Source organism: Procambarus clarkii, chromosome 18 (genome assembly GCF_040958095.1).
Source record: "Procambarus clarkii isolate CNS0578487 chromosome 18, FALCON_Pclarkii_2.0, whole genome shotgun sequence".
NCBI lineage: Eukaryota > Metazoa > Arthropoda > Malacostraca > Decapoda > Cambaridae > Procambarus > Procambarus clarkii.
Genome location: NC_091167.1, coordinates 26,577,638 through 26,598,093, shown reverse-complemented (window position 1 = coordinate 26,598,093; position 20,456 = coordinate 26,577,638). Strand labels below are relative to the sequence as shown.

The 20,456-nt window shown below is 44.4% G+C and overlaps 2 protein-coding genes across 3 annotated transcripts in view; one reads left to right on the top strand and one right to left on the bottom strand.

The window, feature by feature from the left end:
- LOC123754330 (beta-alanyl-bioamine nonribosomal peptide synthetase ebony) overlaps positions 1-16,078 on the top strand; it is a 24,044-nt gene extending 7,966 nt beyond the window's left edge. For both annotated transcript variants that reach the window (XM_069326406.1, XM_045736630.2), the window contains exons 2-9: positions 7,203-9,270; positions 10,413-10,713; positions 11,087-11,308; positions 11,550-11,798; positions 12,218-12,436; positions 12,663-12,815; positions 13,230-13,334; positions 14,160-16,078. In XM_069326406.1, coding sequence (XP_069182507.1) covers positions 7,211-9,270; positions 10,413-10,713; positions 11,087-11,308; positions 11,550-11,798; positions 12,218-12,436; positions 12,663-12,815; positions 13,230-13,334; positions 14,160-14,294 — 3,444 coding nt within the window. In that variant the 5' untranslated portion in view covers positions 7,203-7,210 and the 3' untranslated portion in view covers positions 14,295-16,078. The remainder of the gene's footprint in view (positions 1-7,202; positions 9,271-10,412; positions 10,714-11,086; positions 11,309-11,549; positions 11,799-12,217; positions 12,437-12,662; positions 12,816-13,229; positions 13,335-14,159) is intronic.
- LOC123754331 (venom protein 302) lies at positions 16,018-20,456 on the bottom strand. The gene is made up of 4 exons (XM_045736631.2): positions 20,351-20,456; positions 19,052-19,169; positions 17,973-18,099; positions 16,018-17,080 (listed from the first exon to the last, which is right to left on the bottom strand). Exons 1-4 carry the CDS (start codon positions 20,398-20,400, stop codon positions 16,947-16,949), a joined length of 429 nt encoding a protein of 142 aa, XP_045592587.1. The 5' UTR covers positions 20,401-20,456; the 3' UTR covers positions 16,018-16,946.

Sequence of the window (20,456 nt, the reverse complement as noted above, 5' to 3'; positions counted from 1 at the left end):
TATATTAATATGATGCACCGTCGCTGGGAATTGAAGGATTTTACATACTGTGTAATAAAAACAAGCTTGTTTTCCATATATAAAATTAATATTTTTATGCATTAAAATTTGTGTATAGTTAGGTATAGATTATTAGGTTAGGAGTTTAGACTCTGTTGGCTATTATTTGCATTTGTAGAATGTAGGTGAAGTATTTACAGAGTTAAGAGTAGAGTAGAGGACGTGAACGAAGCATTGAAGCATTATGCTAGAAAACTGCGTGTCATCATTTGTTGGTGTTTTGTTAACCACTTGACGTTCCTCCCCCCTACACACACACACACACACACACACACACACACACACACACACACACACACACACACACACACACACAACGCCATCTACTATAGTCAGTCCTGCCTGTGGTAGTGCGACTTGATATCCTTCCTCTCCCAAAGGCAAAGATAGCGGGGACAACTTTGTAAAACTGCCCTGGAGACTCATCAGGAATGTCACTTTGAAGTCTCCTATGACCTCCCGTGGTCACGAAAGCAGTTTGTAGGGAATAATAGCTATTTTCTTTGAGGACACAAGCAATTGGGAAATGACACTTACTACCCCACAAACACACAACAAAAATTAAAATGTTATATAGTGGATAATTCTTTAATAATTACTAGTATTAAAGTCAATTATAAATGTACAAGCCGTTTAGAAATAAAGTTAATGATTTATTTAAATAATTATGTATTATTAATATTGTGTGTATAATGGTAGTGGAGTATTGTAAGCTGTGTGATGCCAGTGTTCAACTAGATGAGCTCACCTAAATGTATCCTATATATGCTTACATACACATATGTGCTTGAGCAAGTAATGCTATTAGCCATGAACAATGACTAATCACTTATGGCACGTTTTTCTTCGCATATATGAAAAATAACCAGTTCAATTTGTTTGCCTCTTACTCTGGAGATATTTCTGACATCTTGGGGACCCATTTGACAAATATACATCTGTTTCCCTGGGTCTCTTATTTTGGATATTGTTTCCATATTGGTTAATTCTCCTTACAATCTTGTATGTCGTTATCCTGTCTCCCCAGTTCTTCTGTTCAGTGTGGTGACGTCCACACTGAAAGATTTGTCTTTATCTCAGTTCACAATACTATAGACCGACCTTTGATTCATATATTCGTACTTTTTCTATATATTTTTTTTACTCTTCTTTGTGCATGCGGGGATTGAGTCTTGGCCTCTCGACTGTCGATCAACTGGGGTATAATGTCCTGCGCCTAGTGGGCTCTGTAATATCTACATTTTAACTGTGTATGGATTCTGTCTCCACTACGTCACTTCTTAGTGTATAACATTTCTTAACTAATGACACTGAAAATTATTTCCAATCTCTCCTGACACTGAAAAGTATTTCTAATATCTTTGTGTCTCGTTTGGGTCCTCTGCTTCCATCTGAGTTTCCTTCCACTAATGCCACCCGTGCTAAATAATCTTATTTTTTTGTTTACCTAACCTATCATTTCCATTGACAATTTTTTCTGGCAGTCATGTCAACCCTAACTCTCCTGTCTTCCAGCGACGTTAGATTTAGAGTAGCATTTGTTTGTAACTCATACCTTGTAGTACTGGGAATAGTCACTTTGAAAATTTGTTGGAATACTTTACCTTGTGTAACTGTGTTTGACCAGATGTGGACTTCACGCTGGAGCCGCATATTCCAGGATTGGTCTGACATGCGATAGACAAGGTTCTGAATGATTCATTACACAAATTTATAAACGCAGTTCTTATGTTGGTCAATCTCGTATATGCCGCCGATGACATCCTTTTGATGTGGACTTCGGGAGACAGGTTCGGCGTGATATCAACCCTTAGATCCTTCTCTGTCCATTTCTTGAAGGATTTCATCTCCCATTTGGTACCTCGTGTCTAGTCTCCTTCTCACTAAATGTAGTTTCATTTCTTTACATTTACATGAGATTGAACCCTAGTAGCCATTTTTGGACCATTCTTTCATTGTGTCCAGGCCATCATTGTAGCCTCTTGCTATCTTCTGTCTTAATTTTCAATTTTTACATCATCGGCAACCATTGAAAGGAATGAATATTTCCCTCTGGAAGTTAATTTACATGTGTGAGAAGCAGGAAAGGTTCGAGAACTAAATCCTGTGGGACTTTGCTAGTGACATCTCGCTACTCTGCGATCTCGTCCCACGTAAAACTGTATTCTGTTACTTAGATACTCCCTTATCCATTGTAGTGCCTTCTCTGTTGCACCACTTACCTGCTTCTCCAACTTGTGTATTAGTCTCTTATGGGATACCGTGTCAAAGGCTTTCTGACTATCCAGAAATATGCAGTCTGCCCACCCGTCTCTTTTATCTTATTTTTGCCGTCTGGTCATAGAATTCTATTAGATATGCGAGGCAAGATTTGCCATTCCTGAACCCGCGCTGATGGGGTTTTATAAAGTTCCTTCTCTTCAGATATTATACTATTTGTCCTCATAATCTCCTCTATTACCCGCATGGTGTACAAGTTATGGACACTGGCCTGTAGGTGTCCTGCTTCCGGTGACTTATTATACACTAGAGTAACATGGATAGTGCTTCTACTTCCTCTTTTAGTATTAATGGTGAGATTCTGTCTGAACCAACAGCCTTCATCGCGTCCCGTTCCAGCAGATGCTTCCTTACCTCAGTACTGGTAATCTTAAATTCCTCTTGTAATGCTAGTTTACTGGAATATGTGCGGACACTCTCTGACATGTGTGTGTGTGAGAGAGAGAGAGAGGGGAAATAAAGGGGTGTGGAGGGACCTGGGCAAGAAGACGGGAGCACGACCAGGGAAATATCGATCAGGTTGGGGAGAGGAAACGCGCAACGTCATCAAGGTGGATCAACAGGTGTGAGACCTCGACGTAGCGAGGTGAAAGGGGGAGGGGTTATGGAAGGGTAGCGAGGGGATGGATGGAGGGAGGGATGACAGCTCCTCCAGACTCTCTCTCTCCTAACCCCATTCATTTATCCAGCACTGAAAGTGGTACTGGTATGATGTTGACACTCGGGTGGCGTTGTAGGAGGACATGCTATTATCCACGACATTGAGAATTCCTCAATGTCTGCCTTGGATGAAGGGTTAGCTTGAGACACAATAGTGGTGCTCCAGGGAAGGTTTAATATCTCGATTTGGTACCAGGTAAATACTTCCATTCCATTTGGTACTATTCCATATTGTAAGTATCCTGGCCTGTATGGAAGATTGATGGTCTCGTATTAGCCAAAACTGCACTTCGATAGGTTAAGTTCAGTCTTCAGGCATTGATCTGTTAAGAGCTACTAGAGTACAAGCCTGGATATGCTTATTGGACTTTCTAGCCAGATACCGACACCCACGTACAGGTCCCCTTAGTGTAAGGAAGGGCCTCTTTTTAATGAGTACATTTTAAACTACCATCAAGGCAGCGGGTAGCTTGCGCATGCGCAGTAAGCATATTCCTGTGTGACAGGAAGAGGGAGGGTTTTGTATATTCTTAAAATTACATCCTCCCTCCCTTAAGTATCTCGACACCCTGCGGACTCCATTCGCATTGTGCTTTCACTCACAACTCTCCGAAGGAGTTCGTCGACTTACTGCGAGGTTCTTGGAAATCGGGCACGGGAACTTCTCTGGAAGTTCAACAAAGTTGACTGGTATCCACTTTCCATCCTCTTGAATCTCCAGAAAGCATACTTAGGCAACTGCTCGAAACATGTTTCAACAAGGCAGCTTTCCAGAGTCTTGATGATGGTCTTGTATGTAAACCATGTAGCAACTATGGATAGAATGTTCAAATATTTGACTCTTGTACCCATAAAGATCCCGGGTGTTACGCAACTACTTGGGGAAAATTTTCTCTTCTTGCTTCTGTGTTGGGTCGGGGTCTTGAAGTAGGTAGAATGTAATTATGTGTTAATTGGCTGTTGATTGTTGGTGTTGACTTTTTGATGTGTAGGGCCTCGCTGATGTCGATTCTCCTGCTGTCGCTGTATCCATCAATAATTTCTGTGTTGCCTGTTAAGATTTCTCTGGTGATGGTCTGGTTGTGTGAGATTATATGATCCTTGATGGAGCCCTATTGTTTGTGCATTGTTAATCGCTTAGAAAGAGACGTTGTCGTCTTGCCTATATACTGAAATCTTTGGGGGCTGACAATCCCCAAGTGGGCATGTGAAGGCGTAGACGACGTTGGTTTCTTTCAAGGCATTCTGTCTGGTGTCTGGAGAGTTCTTCATGAGTAGGTTGGCCGTTTTCTTGTTTTTGTAGTAAATTGTCAATTGTATCTTCTGATTTTTGTCTGTGGGGATAACGTTCCTATTAATAATATCTTTCAGGACACTTTCCTCCGTTTCATGAGCCGTCGAAAAGAAATTCCTGTAAATCGTTAGGAACGTTATCCCCACAGACAAAAATTAGAAGATTCTATTGACAATTTACTTTTGGTTAATATATTTATTAATGTTATCATTGTAACGCTTGCTGTTGTTAGCATTGCCCTTTTTTATATATATTCGGCATCATGTCATAGCGAACATTGTCAGTTTATATATAATGCTTAATTATAAGAGGCAATATTACTTACTTATTTTCTCCCTCTTGTATAATTAGCAATTTACTTGTAAATTAAGTAACTATATAAGTAAAACAAAATATAAATATAATTATTGAATGTTAATTACTGTAGTTAAAAAAGTTTTTAAAAGTTAAAACACAATTTAAAATTAAACATTTCAAATGCACAAGTTGTTATAAATAATATACAGTATTTTATTTTAAATTTTCAAGGCTAATTTTCCCCACTGATCGTCCAGTTCGATCCACTTTTTTATCAAAATTGCGCAAGTAATAGGTTAATAATTGAACTTATATTTAATTACCCTGTCTACTCTTAACATATTACACGGGCTCTTAAGAGCTCTTAATTAAAGCCAGTCATCTGCACTAGTTATTAAGGCCGCAGCTCTCCTCTTATTAAACAATTAGCAAGTATACAGGACCAGATTATACTCGGTGTATATTCCACTTTCAGGACCCAATCATCATGAACCTTCGTTATCTGGTGGTTGTATAGGACTGACCCAATCATCATGAACCTTCGTTATCTGGTGGTTGTATAGGACTGACCCAATCATCATGACCCTTCGTTATCTGGTGGTTGTATAGGACTGACCCAATCATCACGAACCTTCGTTATCTGGTGGTTGTATAGGACTGACCCAATCATCCAGACCCTTCGTTATCTGGTGGTTGTATAGGACTGACCCAATCATCATGACCCTTCGTTATCTGGTGGTTGTATAGGACTGACCCAATCATCACGAACCTTCGTTATCTGGTGGTTGTATAGGACTGACCCAATCATCCAGACCCTTCGTTATCTGGTGGTTGTATAGGACTGACCCAATCATCCAGACCCTTCGTTATCTGGTGGTTCTAGGACTGACCCAATCATCATGACCCTTCGTTATCTGGTGGCAGTATAGGAGCGCTTATCGCTGCCACCCAACACTGGGGTGAGGCGCTGAGGGCTGGGGTGGGCCTCGGACCCTAGGAAGGGTGACCATAAGCCCCTCACCCGTGCATCAGGTGTAACAATAATCAATACTGGTTTACGTGATGATGCATCCTCCAGCGCTCATCACCAGAGACTTAATACAATTGTTGTAGAAGTTTTAGAAGGTTTAGGTTTAGGTTAGGTTTAAGTTTGTAGCGCTCTACTGTAGTCCTGTACTGTACTACTTAGGGTAGTCCTACTGTATAGTACAGTACAGTAAGACTAAGGGTGGTCTTACTTTCCTTAGTAAGATTATCATCAATTTAAGAAGCATCGAGTATAATTTATCTTGTGAAAAGATTGGGTGTTGTTCGACAAGTTCTCTTCTATATGTTACAGTAATGTTAATCTCGCTCTCACTTTCTCACTCTATTTGTCTTTCCTGCTTACTCTCTCTCTCGCTCTCTCGCTCTCTTTCTGTCTTTCTCGTTTATTCTCTCTCTCGCTCTTTCTCCCTCGCGCGTTCTCGAAATATGTTTTAAATTATTTTAGGTCTTATTTTAGCAGTCATTACATTTCCTGTGATTGGTATCCCCATCTGGAGTCATAACAGAGTACAGAACAAAACAGGCTCACTAATTTACTTCTATAACTTGACACAACGCCACTAATTAAGGACAAAATGGCTGAAATCTATATTTAAAGAGTGCATTAATTATAAAAGTAATTTAACTTGGTGATGCCGTCAAATTGGTCTTGATGCAGTCACTGATGGGAATTGTTAGGGCTTCAACTTCTCCTGGAAGATCGACAGCAAGAACCTCATACTAGCAATTATAAATGACCTAAACGCTTCACAGAGTAAAGGGTTTCGGATCTCCTTTGTATGGATACCATCACACATAAATATAACCTATCATAATGACACAGACATTGTAGCCAAATTAGCGTGTAACAAAGATGAAGTTGAACTATATCTAGGTATCTCCATCTTTGCTGTCAAAACTATATTGTTCCAAACATTCAGGTCTGATAGGAGATAAATTACCGACTCCCAACGACATGAAAGCACCAGAATAAAAAGGTATGATGGGTTCGGATCTGAAAGCTATATCCATGGGCAGCACAAAACGTGGACCAGACTGTGCGACACAGTGGTTGCCAGGATCAGGTTGGGTTACCGTTATCTGTGGCAGGTGGCTGCAGGTGACGGATCTCCCAATCCTGAGCACTCCAGGTGCAAACTCTGTGAGCAGGAACTGCTGCATGATCTCCCATACTACATCACCGAATGCCCAGTTATCAGACCCATTGGCATGGGTACCTGGAGTTTTGCAATTACCTTATTCACTCTTGTGTTCATGATGATATCCTCATAATGCACCCAGAGTCTGCCAGTGCAAACTACTTATCACGTGCCTCTGTATGACTAACTATATGCTGTGTGATGGGGATTTTTAGCATCACATACCTAGTTTTTAACAATAATAATAATAATAATAAAGTGTTAAAAAACTAGGTACGTGATGCTAAAAATCCCAATCACACAGGATGGTTAGTCATACAGAGGCATGTGATCAGTAGTCTGCACTGGCAGAATCCGGGTGCATTATGAGGATATTATCCCGTGTCACTGCGGCCATTGTGGTGTCTGATCATTTGTCGTTACAGGATACGCGATGGCCCTACTGGTGGGGAAGGTGAGGGGCCTCCCAGGAGACCAGGTCTCGACTTACGATGTCTTCTACCGCCTGGCCACCTCCCCCGATACACGGGACAAGGTGGCCCTTGTCGCCGATTCTTCCAGCATCACCTACAGACAGCTCCTCTGCATGGTCCACTCACTCCACCTCTGGCTCAGGAAAAATGTGCAAGAGGCAGCTACCAGGTGCCACCTCGGTCTCCAGGCTCAGGGGGATAGGTCGTCACACGAGCCGTCGCCAGAACCATTGCAACAAACATCCACACACCTGAAAACTCAAACAATAATCGCTCTGTGTCTGCCACGGAGTCCCCAGCTGGTGGCCTTGATCTTGGCCATCTGGAAACAAGGGTGGGCGTACGTGCCACTTGATCCCTCCGTGCCAGCCCTCCGTACACTGTACGTCGTGAGAGATGCCGAGCCATCCTGTGTCATCACTGACGCCCACACCTCCATCAAGATCAGACAGCTGGAGTGTGACACCACCATCACCCCGGAGGTGGCACCACTAAATCACTCCCCATACAGCCTTGCTGACCGCATCCTCGACATCGGTGACTGGGACGGTAATTTCTCGTCCATGGATGCTGAAGATACGAGCTGCGACTCTGGCGTAAGAACTGGAGATAAGAGGGTGGCGTGCATCTTGTACACCTCGGGCAGCACGGGCAACCCCAAGGGTGTCCTGCTCACGATGGAGAACCTCATGAACCGTCTGCATTGGCAGTGGCAGGAGCTGCCCTACACTGAAGGTGAAATGTGCCTCATGTCGAAGTCACTGACATTCGTCGACTCTGTGACGGAATTGATGGGACCGCTGCTGGGAGGAGTGCCTGTGGTGGTGATGAGGGAAGAGGCCATTAACCCAGAGCTGGTGATCAGGTACGTCAGCCAGCACAGCGTGACGCGGCTGGTGTTGGTTCCATCCCTCCTAAAGCTGCTGCTCCTTTACCTCAACACCACTAAGGACTCTATTACCATCCTTCAGAGACACCTGCGCATCTGGGTCACGAGCGGAGAAATGCTCCCAGGCTGGCTCATCAACGATTTCTTTGCCATGTTCCCTGGCAGCAAATTCATCAACCTGTACGGGTCAACTGAGGTGACAGGCGACGTCTCCTGCTACATTATAGATGAGGTCAGCTGGCGTGCGGGGGTGAAGGTGCCCGTCGGGCGCCCAGTATCCAACACGGCGCTCCTTGTGGTACGGCGGGAGGGAGGCAGCCTCTCCCTCGCAAGAGAGGACCAGCCAGGCGAAATTGTCGTCCTGGGTAAGAATGTTTGCGCTGGTTATCTCGACGGCAAGCTTCACAGAGACCAAGACGAGTCCTTTCTCCCGGTCTCTACAGTCATGGTGCAGGATGTTGGATTGAGGGCGAAGCTTGAAGATTTCGTCAGTAAAGTCTGCGGGAATAATATCACTAGTGGCAGGACCCAAGAAGCTGTGACACGGGCCCACAACACTGCCCCGTCGGGTGCCTCGTGTGCTGGTCACTGCGATGACACACAAAATGGGGAAGACCCACATTCCATACCATCGGTGTCTGTCTCATCAGCCCAAAACTCTAGACCTCAGGAGGGCTCGCAGAGTCCTACAACTCGGAGATTCAAGTCATCTCTGGGCAAAACATTCCAGCCTGCGCTGGCACCTCGCCCCGGGAAGAGCCCCACACCACCTACGGTCCCTCCAAGAACATCAACACCTCCAACTGTGCCTCGCAGAACGCCTAGACCTCCTCACAAGACTGGTGACGGGTCAGCAAGTCCCTCCAAAACACCAGCGAGTTTAAAAACCATTTCAGGATTGTCTTCCAAAACGCTAGCGGAACCATCGAGCAAGCCAGCGACAAGAACGAGAGCAGACAGCCCGCAAATTGTCACAGAGTGTCAGAAAAAAGCTACAGCTTACCGAACGGGCGACCTTGGCAGAGTGGTTGGTGGCCAGCTGGTGGTGGAGGGACGCAGCGACTTGCAGGTGAAGGTGCGGGGTGTCCGGGTTCACCTGACAGAGGTAGAGGATGCTGTGCACCGCAGTGGGTGAGGAACCTTCTGCTGTGTCGTATGCTTTGTCTTTGTCTTATCTTTGCTATGTCTTGCCTGCCTATTGACTGCCTGCCCCTGTGCCTTCGTCTACAGACTGCATTGTGTCTTTGTTACACGTGTCTTCTATTATTACATATTTGTGGTTCACAAATATGATGTCCCGTCTTTCTTTGCCAATTTATTGTATTTACTTGTGACTTTGTCAAGGCTTTTTCCACACAATAACCTCATATTAGAATGTCTCTGTGTATGTGAGAGATTAATACTTAATTAATTAAATATAATGCTTTATTATTCCGAGCCAAACACCTGTTTTGACTCTGAATAATAAAGCATTATATTTAATTATCGTCAGGAAATTTCTATTTTACATTTCAGTGATGTACATAACAAATATTGTTCCCAGGAAATGCCAAGGCATCAGCATCATATTGTTCTCTATAAAATCTTAGTGATTTCGTAGTGTGTGAACATGACGAAGAAAATATAAATTGCCAAAATGCAATTACTTTCCAGTCCCCCAAATAAAGTTTATAAGAATTAGTCAATATTTATCGAAGGAAAAACTATTGTTAAAGAGGCACATATTGGTATGGACTAGAAAACCCTGTGTTATTGAACATAAGACGTATGTCGGATATTACTTGGAAATTTTTGCTTAATACTAAAGGAAACCCATCATCTTATATGCGCGGATTATCATATAATTTACCCACAACACTGCAGCTATATAATGCATTTAATATAATCCGCGTTCATAAACTAATCTGAATTGTAAAGTTTTACAAGAACTGGATACGAGATTTGGTGAGCAGTTGAGTACAATTTCTTTTTCAGAATTCTGGTTGATTACATTCAAGTTTTATTTGAAACTTTAGTTAGTGGATGACAATATACCTCTAAAATCTACTTCAGCAGCCTTGGCCATTAAGTCAGGTTCTACTGATTTTGTTGCATCTAATTCCTCAACGTATTTTTTTTAACCAACAGTGATGCAGCCACATGTGGTAGACAGGTGTGATAGAGCAGCATGTGTAACATAGCCACAAGGGTGACAGGGTTACTGGGGTGATACAGTTACAGGTGTGAGTACCTAGTCTCGTGCTTCACTAGCTGGTCGCCATGTTCACGGACAGGTACGTGGCGAGAGTGTGTGTGGTGGCGGCGAAGGACAGGCAGGGCGAGGACGAGGAGGAGGTGCTGGCCGCCTTCGTGGTGTTGAAGGAGGAGTTCGAGGATAGAGACCGGTGGGTGACGGAGGACCTGGGGCGGTGCCTGAGAGGGTACCTGCCGAGGGGGCTAGTACCCCGGCTTCTGGTGGTGGACGCTCTACCACACCTCCCGAGCGGTAAGATCGACCGCCAAGCGCTGCTCGCGCTCTACCACAAGCGGATGGTTCAACGCCGCACCTCCACTGACGACGTACTTATCCTCAGGGTAAGTCCATCAGGATCGTCCTGACTAACATCTTGGTCACATATACCATCATCCACATGCATTTACTAATTCAGTTTTTGGTCCTATTTTAATATTTTACAAAAATGATTCCTAAACTAAAGTTTGTGTTCTGAATATTACATTTATAAATTCACGGGCTTCCGTCATAAGACTAGAGCACTCATACTGCCCCTGGTCTCTTGATCACACTGGTATGACTACTGCGTGTAGGATCACACTCACGGCATCTGCAGGTCTTAGGATCTAGCTTACCTGGCTCCTTTGATTGCTTAGGAGAGCTGTACTGGAAGATGTAGTGAAAGTATGTGCATATATTATCGAATTGGAAAGTAACCACATCCACATCCAACAGAAGGAGGAGCCTATAGAGTCCCGCGTGCTTAGAATCATCTGCGGTGCCCTCGGTGTGAGTCGCTCACAGGATGTCCTGCAGAAGAATTTCTTCGAACTGGGCGGCAGCAGCATCACCTCCGTCGGTGTGGTGGTACGCCTGCGGGACCTGGGCCTCGACGTCACCCTCGACGCCTTCCTTAAAGCCGCTACTATTGGTGAAGTCGTCAGTGATATTTTGAAGGTAAAGTAATATATCGCACGATATTGTCTAGACAAATGGGTGGAAAATTGATAATGATAATCTCCTTAGTGGGGCTTCAATGCTTGATGACTCAAATGACTTCAGTCTTTGTAACAAATAGATTTTCAGAGTGTAAAGTAGAAATATTTCCACGGTTCTTTCCATCATCAGGGTTTGTCCTGGTCCTTTCTAGCAGCACGGTTTGGTCTGGTCCTTACTCTGCTATATACTTTCTCAACAGGCTAAGACCATGGCAGAGGTGATGAACCTTTTCTGCTCGCCGTCTCCTTCCAATCCCAACACTGCCCCTTCCCACGCCACCTCTTCTGGGAGGGATGAGGAAGGCAGAGACGACGACGAGGAGGAGGAGGAAGGCCCGGTCTCAGACATGAGCATCCCCGCTCTCCACCCTGACCTACCCATAAGTACCTCCGGGGCCAAGTCCAAGGGCCTCAGATTGGCACAGCTCCACACACTTCCTGTCTCCCAGGTTAGTCAACTGATCTTATACCTGAATTATATCTTATGGCGCTTGTATGGAAGCTGCTGTTGATGGTGTAGGTAGGCGAGGTGGTTGTCATTGATGGTGTAGGTAGGTGAGGTGGTTGTCATTGATGGTGTAGGTAGGTGAGGTGGTTGTCATTGATGGTGTAGGTAGGTGAGGTGGTTGTCATTGATGGTGTAGGTTGGTGAGGTGGTTGTCATTGATGGTGTAGGCCAGTGAGGTTGTGGGTGGCTTCCTAACAGTGTTTATCTATAACTGACTACGAGGAAGTGAGGTCCCGCACCAGAGTATAATATCAACACCCTGTACCACAGTATAATGTCATTATAATGTGGTGCAGGGTGTTGATAAGCTCATTATACTGTGGTACAGGGTGTTGACAAGCTCATTATACTGTGGTACAGGGTGTTGACAAGCACATGGTGATTGAGATGGTTGCTGAGAGTTTCACCACCAAGAACCCGCTTGACGTGACTATGAGGGTACCACGAGCTGCCCACCACGCCCTCCTCAACCTCCTGTGGCCTCGCCTGGTGCACGATGACTTGAGCTTCGTGGTGAAGGATCCCCAACGAGGCGTCCTTGGGGCTGTGATCAACACTGACTTCTTCAATGAGCCTCAGGTGTGTTTTGCTTTACAATGATCTATACGTCAGTCATTGCTAAAACATTTAGCTAAGCAATTACTGTAGTTTATGCTTCTAGTAGACTCTTAGAGTGATGTAGACAATAGAACAGAAGCATTTAATGATCAGGGGTGACTTCTCCTGTAATTACAAATCGGTACAAATCGTTCTTCAAGTGGGTTGATGTAATATTTGCTCCGTGTGTGTGTGTGGCACTGTGCAGATGCTGGTGCCAACCAGCATGGAGGAGATAGCTGCCCTCCACCACCCTCTGGAGGAGGCGGCGCGGCACCTGCTGCGTCAGGAGGCCGGGGAGCGCGGGGTGCGATGGGTCCACAACCTCTTCCTCGCCACTAGCATCTGCCTCAAGCCTCAGGTACTCGTATATATATATGTGTGTGTGTGTGTGTGTCTAATACACGTGTTCCTCAGCCATATGTATACCACACTAACACCTGCCTAACAAAGGTTACGTTCCACTCGTATCCGTCTCGCATATATAAATAACTTGGAAGACTTATCTTGTATTATTACAAATATCTTAAGTGTTTCACGTATATTTGTCTTAAATATGTGTATCAGGATTTTAGGGTAATAGCCCCAATTCTATTCCACTCTTACCTTCGTCAGTTGTTTGACTAGCACCTGCCTGACGCCACAGGTTGTATTCCCAGTACTTGTCTCGTATCCATGACGTTCTTAATGTACAAGAGTTTAGCAAGACATAAAATCCCAGAGAACATGAAACTTCCTTGTCACTTTTGACAAGCTCGTCTCCCACCTCCTGCAGGATAACGTGCGTCTGGCCCTACATCTGGAGAAGGAGTTGTTAAGGATGGCCCAGACGAAACTTTACCATGGTGTCTTCACTGTTAACTCTAACCCTCTCAATCAGGTGAGTGAAGGGAGGGTGGGTGTATGTGTGCTGGGAAATCTGTGTATGGATGGGTTGGGGGGCAGATGTGTTGGAATATTGGGGGGAGAATAACTGGCTTGTGGAACATGGTCGAGCATGCTTGTACATGTGATAAATGGTCAGTGCTGCATAAGTTAATGAAGGGTGGTTGATGCTGCTTTTGCATGTAAAGAATTGTCAAAGCTGCATGAAATGAGATTTGATTCTGCATGAGGAGGAGTGTTGAGGCTGTGTGCATGTGTGTAAGATGAGTGATATTGTTTTTTATCATCCCAGTTAGCGATATTTTTGTAATTGCTATTAAGTTAAGAAAAATCAGTCTCCAACTCTTTTCATTTAATTCATCTGACCTATTTGTCAGTCCATCAGCATTGATATATTGGGCATTTAGGCTCTTGAATCTCATTCTGGTACTCTTCCTGGTCACGTGTCTAGAAAGGTTCTGATTTGTGTTTGGGTGGATTTAGGATTGGAATGAGATAATTGAAAAGTTTAGAGGTAAGCCGTATAGGATCTAGGTGGACGTTTATGGTCCAGGGATCTTGTTAGATTGGTGGAATGGGGCTTTATCATAGTAGAGAAGGATTTGGGGAAGGGGGGATGGATAACTTAAACAATGGTGGAGATTGTCTGGGGTAGAGTGATAAGTGGAATGGGTGCAAAATAAGTTGAGGGTAATATGGGAAATGAGTCCCAAAATGCCATACTTTTTCCCAGTTGGTACCTGTGGATATATCAGCGTTTACTTCTTAAAGACCTTTAATTGAGAGGTGTGCGTTTGGTAACAGTTGGCCTCTCCTGCAGCTGCTGTGTGAGAACTACCTGGGCTACCAGAGACGCGGGGCGACCCGGGTGTCTTCCTTCCTCCACAAGGGCCGCCAGCCTTTTGCCAGCCTTCCCCATGACCTGCTCCTCGTGGCCATGACTAAAACCATCTGAATACCGCCATCTTACGCCGGAGGTGGACTCCTACAGCGATTTCGTCCATCTTACGAGTTTGGTGGACACTTTCAGCGACATTTTTCTTAAATACTTGAGGTGTTTAGTGCAGCTTCTTAACCTGCCACCAGTTGCCCCTGTGACGTCCGTCGTGTGTGCCAGCAGTATGGTGCCCCATAACTGCCCTGATCACCCCAGCACCAGGAAGATGGGAGCGTGTTTCTTAGCTGTGGTCTGTATCATTCATAACAGAGGTCGTGTTCTTGTGTTCTGGTCGTGATAATGTCGTCTATTTTCTTGTTAAACATTAGCTTATAATAATAATTACAGATTTGTAACTTGTCATTGTATTAGGTTGCAGAATTAGGTGATTGTTCAGAAGTCATTGTAATCATATTGCATTGCAGAACTCATTGAATGTTATGTATTGCTATGTATTTGAGTTGGTTGTAGTAGTGTCCCTTACAGTCTGAAGAACCAAGGCATGGTTCCAGTGACAGTGCTGGAACTAGTCTGGAGTTGCAGGAGCAGACTGTGTTAATACCGTTATACAACGGCTGCGGTGTTACTATAAGTGTAGCGTGGAGCTCCGACAACTTGACGTACGGTAATGATCAGGATCAAACATTACGGCAGGTTGACTACATAGCACTTGATCAGCCTAAGTACCTCCTTCCACTAGTATTGGCAAGCACACAGAGTTGTGCTTGCGAATTGAGCTTCGGCTCATTGGTCCCGCCTCTCAACTGGAGTGACGAGTCGCAGGTCGTACACCAAGGGTAAAATAGGTGGGAATAAGGGATACAGATCGTCCATATCGGATTCAACTCAAGAGGTGTTATGGAAAGATTGTCTCTTGTTACCAGCAGGAAACATCGCCTCTCAACAGCGGTGTCGCCTCTAATTTGACCTTCATTATTTATTTGGAAAATATGTGGATGTAACGTCATCAGCAAGTTTAGGTAGTCGTATACAAGTTATTTATTTCAGTAAGAAGACCTGACGATGATCCACGACGGTCCAACAGCCAGGCTGGAGGGTTTTATGAGGTATTAAGCTTACTTTTCATGTTCGCAGTTTTAAACTCTAAATTTCTTTGTGAATTTAGTGTGTGTTGTGATGTAAACAAATGAGGTCATGATCGTTGATGGCAGTGTTGCCGTAGCTGTACACCCGTCCTCCTGTTTAGCTACAACTTATAGTAACGATGAGGGCCATCGTACATATATTGACGTAAAACACAATTAGAAAGTAGAGAGATCGGTACTATTGAACAAATCCTTTGTGTGTGTACTCACCTAATTGTGCTTGCGGGGGTTGAGCTCTGGCTCTTTGGTACGAGGGTGGCCTCGTTTTGGGGCCCCCCAAAATGTGTGTGTGTGTGTGTGTGAACACACACATTTCTGATCTCTGTGTGTACGGTACTGTTGAATTTGGACAAACCGGAAAAGTTTTTGTACTGTTGTTGTAAAGAAAACTTATCGTAAAAATATACACTATCTGAGGCATAATACAGTACATATGTGTTATACTAGACCTAGGAATATTTTTGTTTGGTTTATAGCTTTTATTTCTTTAGGACTCTTATAAAGTGAATAGTACCAAGTTCTATCTTAATTGTCTATTACGTTTATGTACGATGGTCCACATGGTTGGAAAAAGTGCTATCTAAAGGGTGGGTTGGCGCACGATACCCCCTTTAAAACAGTGTGATACCAAAAGATACATATATATATATTTATTAGAATACATATTGTGATCAGTACAATAAATTTTTATAAAAATATATTTTGACTTAAACCTTTATTTTGATCTTGAATAAATAATTTTGAATTACAGGGAAACTAACCAGGCGATAATATTGTTTGTGTCACTGTGACTGTGACAATTATATTGGTAACGTGCACTGTAGGGACTGTGTGGTTATAGGTGTTATGTACAGTCCTGCCATGTCCCTCATTGTAGCCACCCTTGACCAGTCATTGCATCCACCCTTGATTGTAGCCACCCTTGACCGATCATTGTGGCCACCCTTGACCTTCGGAACTGTTCTAAATAGTGTCAGCATTACTTCTGATATTATCATTATTATATTTTGCACATTTCATGTGATATAAACATATACAATATATTTGACCCATGTTGTTATGTTAACTTGTTAAGCAACGAATTGCTTACCAATTACAGTGTCATTTTTCCATTATTCCTACTGGTAAGGTTTCCATTTGAATATTTTTAACTTAAGAATTGGTGATTTCAGTGAAAGTGCACACTGAACAAATCTTAAGACTCGACAATTGGTTGTCGTGAAAGCCCGTGACGGTAAGATGTCAATGTCTTGGTTCCAGATTCTTACTATTGTCCACCTGGAATCTTTTTGACACTTATTGTCCACCTGGAACCCTCTTGACACTGTTATTGTCCACTTTGAACCTTTTTAACACTTATTGTCCACCTGGAACCTTGTTGACATCGTTATTGTCCACCTTGAACCATTCTTGATACTGTTATTGTCCACCTGGAATCATTTTGACACTGTCCCTGTCCATCTGGAACCTTTTTGATACATTGTTCATCTTGAACCTTCTTGACACTGTTATTATCCACCTGTTATTGTTCTAGCTCTGCCTGGAGCATCCCTACAGAGTGCCTTTACTTTAGCTTTTCCAGTTGGTGCAGAAGGCGCAGACGGCGTCGCTCGCGGACCTCCTCAACACCAGCCTTATTCATGCCAGAGAACAAGTCGAGGATGGACCGTCGCTTCTTCTCCACACACTGGCCGGGCTCTGAGATAACACAACACATAGTCACTACACACACCCTTCAAGCATTATATTATATAATATAAAAACCTATTTGCACCTCCAGGGAGGAGAAGTTAGAAACATGTCTACGTTTAGTCTATTTGCTGTGATAATTTTGTACATCTGCCAGTTTTATATTTAGCTTATGAATAGTATTTTATTCATATTTAAATGGGGGGTGAACAGATATGGAGGGGAAGGGGGGCAGGTAAACCTATACTACCCACGAGAGTTGCAGGAATCTCTATTGTTTATGAGGGGCCCCCCATTCCCTTGGGTAGTTTTAGGGACTTGGGGGTCCCTCCGTATGTTAGGGACCCCCCAACTAGAGAGATGTATCATGCATTAACATTCTTTGACCCTCAAGAGTCACGGTAAAGATATTGTTAGAAATGTCGTGGAGGCTGTCGTTATGACCTTCGTGATTTGTTGAAATATTTGCAACATAATGTGTTAAGTCACACGTGAGTTTACATGGGCAGTACACCAAAATATTTCATGTTTATGTTCTGACGATCGTTCTGTCAGTCGTCAGGTACAGTAGGTGGTTTTTTTTTATTCAGTTTTGTGTGTGGTAATATTTTTCATTTATCTGTGATTTGATTGGTTGTGTAAACTTGCAACTTGATTATTTCTTAACGTGGTTTGATGCAATTATGATTTTTATAGTGGGACTGAACCTTTAATTTACGCTTGCCTACGATCCAAAAACAGTTTGTCCATTTCTGAATTGTCGATGAAGTCCCTTCAGTCCTCTATTGTTAGTGAAGTTCCTGCAGCCCTCTACTGTTAGTGAAGTCCCTGCCGCCCTCTATTGTCAAAGATGTCTCTGCAGTATAACCATTAAGTGTTTATCAAAGATGATGGCACTAACCTGTGAGATAGAAGAGGAAACAGTCAGTATCAGCGGTGGTGGTCGGGCAGGGGTCCTGGTGGCACTCCAGACCAGTGCCACAGTCACCATAGATGTTCCAGGGGCCCCCACACTCCTCCCCCAGCACCTGCCGCAACACCCTCACATTACACACAATATATTGTTGCACAGTATTACACTGTATGAGGGAAATTGTGTCGTGTGAAATATTCTTCCCTGGGGGCCGGGGCCTGCCTATCTCCACTAGTTTAGGAACTCCTTTGACTATATCTATTGGCCCTTCTCAGTACAACCACCTGCCCTCTATAACACACAATAAACTCTTAGATCATTTTCTGGTTTCAAAATCAACTAAATAATATGTTTAATGTTATGTCGATATTTAAATAAATGTAAATATTCAATACATTTTTATTTGAGGTTTTCTCTTTTAAAGTGAGTACTATAGTTAACAATAGAGTGCCACGTTGAGACAAGGTTGTCCAAGCTGGACACTGGCAGTTGTGTGCTATAGTGCCACCTGAAGGCATTACAGCGTCATTAAAAAAAGAGCTGGTGGTTGTCAAGCTGCCGTACTAAGCTGGTCAGTAATGAGGTGTAGCAGCTTAGACAATGGTAAACCAACTTGTGGTGACAGACACGCCCCCATAGTCTCTTAAGAGGCAAGTGCTGTCTTGACCAACACACCTCAGACTCTCGAGTAGCATCCAAAACCTGAGCCAGAATTAGCATGTTGTCCTAGTGACGTCACACCTTGTGCATACCATAAATAACACGGAAATTTCAGTCTCTTATTTAGGTTAGATTAAGTTGGACTAGGTTAATGTTTACTTAATAGCGATGACGTAGCAAAGCGAAACACTTGTCAGGGGTCTAGACAAGTGTCTAGACCCCTGACAAGTGTCTCCCTCGCCTGAAGACACCCCAGGTTCCGCCACCTGGAAGCCAGACTAAACATTCTTTAATATTACCTATCGGAAAAGGCGGTAAAGATTTATACGTTTTGAAGGGAAACCAGAGTTAACATCACCTATTTTGGTTGTCAGATACAGGTTTGTGGGAGAGTGTGGAGTACTGACCCCGGCGCACACCGTGCAGCAGCCACACATGTCTTTGGTCACGCCGCTCCTGCAGTCGACGGGGTCCAGCGTCGTGCACCTGGCATGCTCGCACGAGCAGTCCACCGCCCCGACGCCCCTGTCACCACAACACCCACACGTTACTGCTGGTTGTTGAGGTGGGGGGTACTGGTTGATGTGGTGGTGGGTACTGGTTGTTGTGGTGGGTGGTACTGGTTGTGGTGGGTGGTACTGGTTGTTGTGGTGGTAGGTACTGGTTGTTGTGGTGGTGGGTACTGGTTGTTGTGGTGGTGGGGGTACTGCTTGAGGTGGGGGGTACTGGTTGTTGTGGTGGTGGGTACTGGTTGTTGTGGTGGTGGGTACTGGTTGTTGTGGTGGGGGGTACTGGTTGTTGTGGTGGGGGGTACTGGTTGTTGTGGTGGTGGGTACTGGTTGTTGTGGTGGTGGGTACTGGTTGTTGTGGTGGGTGGTACTGGTTGTTGTGGTGGGTGGTACTGGTTGTTGTGGTGGGTGGTACTGGTTGTTGTGGTGGTGGGGTACTGGTTGTTGTGGTGGTGGGGTACTGGTTGTTGGGGTGGTGGGTACTGGTTGTTGTGGTGGTGGGTACTGGTTGTTGTGGTGGTGGGTACTGGTTGTTGTGGTGGGTGGTACTGGTTGTTGTGGTGGGTGGTACTGGTTGTTGTGGTGGTACTGGTTGTTGTGGTGGGTGGTACTGGTTGTTGTGGTGGGGTACTGGTTGTTGGGGTGGGGGTACTGGTTGTTGGGGTGGTGGGTACTGGTTGTTGGGGTGGTGGGTACTGGTTGTTGGGGTGGTGGGTACTGGTTGTTGTGGTGGTGGGTACTGGTTGTTGTGGTGGTGGGTACTGGTTGTTGTGGTGGTGGGTACTGGTTGTTGGGGTGGTGGGGTACTGGTTGTTGGGGTGGGGGTACTGGTTGTTGGGGTGGTGGGTACTGGTTGTTGTGGTGGCATCAGGGACTGTTGGGGCGGGAGTATAATAGGAATAGTGCTTGTTGGTGTACAAGTACTGATTGTTGATGTGGGAGTTGTGGCTGTTAGTGTCAGACTAGTGACGGAGGTAGTGGGTGTTAGTGTGGCAGTAGTGGGTGTGTGTGTACTAGTATTGGTGACTCACACTACTAATGAGGCAATAAGAGTACAGTGAGTGGAGAGTACTGCACGATGGGTCATCCTCATTTGTGTAATTATACGAGTATAATATTGAACACATACTTACGATAAAATAACAAAAAACAATGGTAAAATCACAGTGGAGAAGAATCGGGAAGATGAGAGTTTACCCTGTAATGGCGGCCAGCATGAGGGACACCAGGAGCACTGTTCCCGCCATGGTGCTGCTGCGGCCACGATGGTCTCCACCACACTGGCCCACCACCACCACCACAC

Bases quoted from the DNA above. Each gene is read 5' to 3' on its own strand.
- LOC123754331 (XM_045736631.2), bottom strand. From the start codon at position 20,400: ATGGCGGGAACAGTGCTCCTGGTGTCCCTCATGCTGGCCGCCATTACA. The intron at 19,170-20,350 runs GTAAACTCTCAT...TTGTGGTGACAG, and splicing joins ATGCTGGCCGCCATTACAGG to GGGCGTCGGGGCGGTGGACT. The intron at 18,100-19,051 runs GTCAGTACTCCA...GTGTTGCGGCAG, and splicing joins GCTGCACGGTGTGCGCCGGG to GTGCTGGGGGAGGAGTGTGG.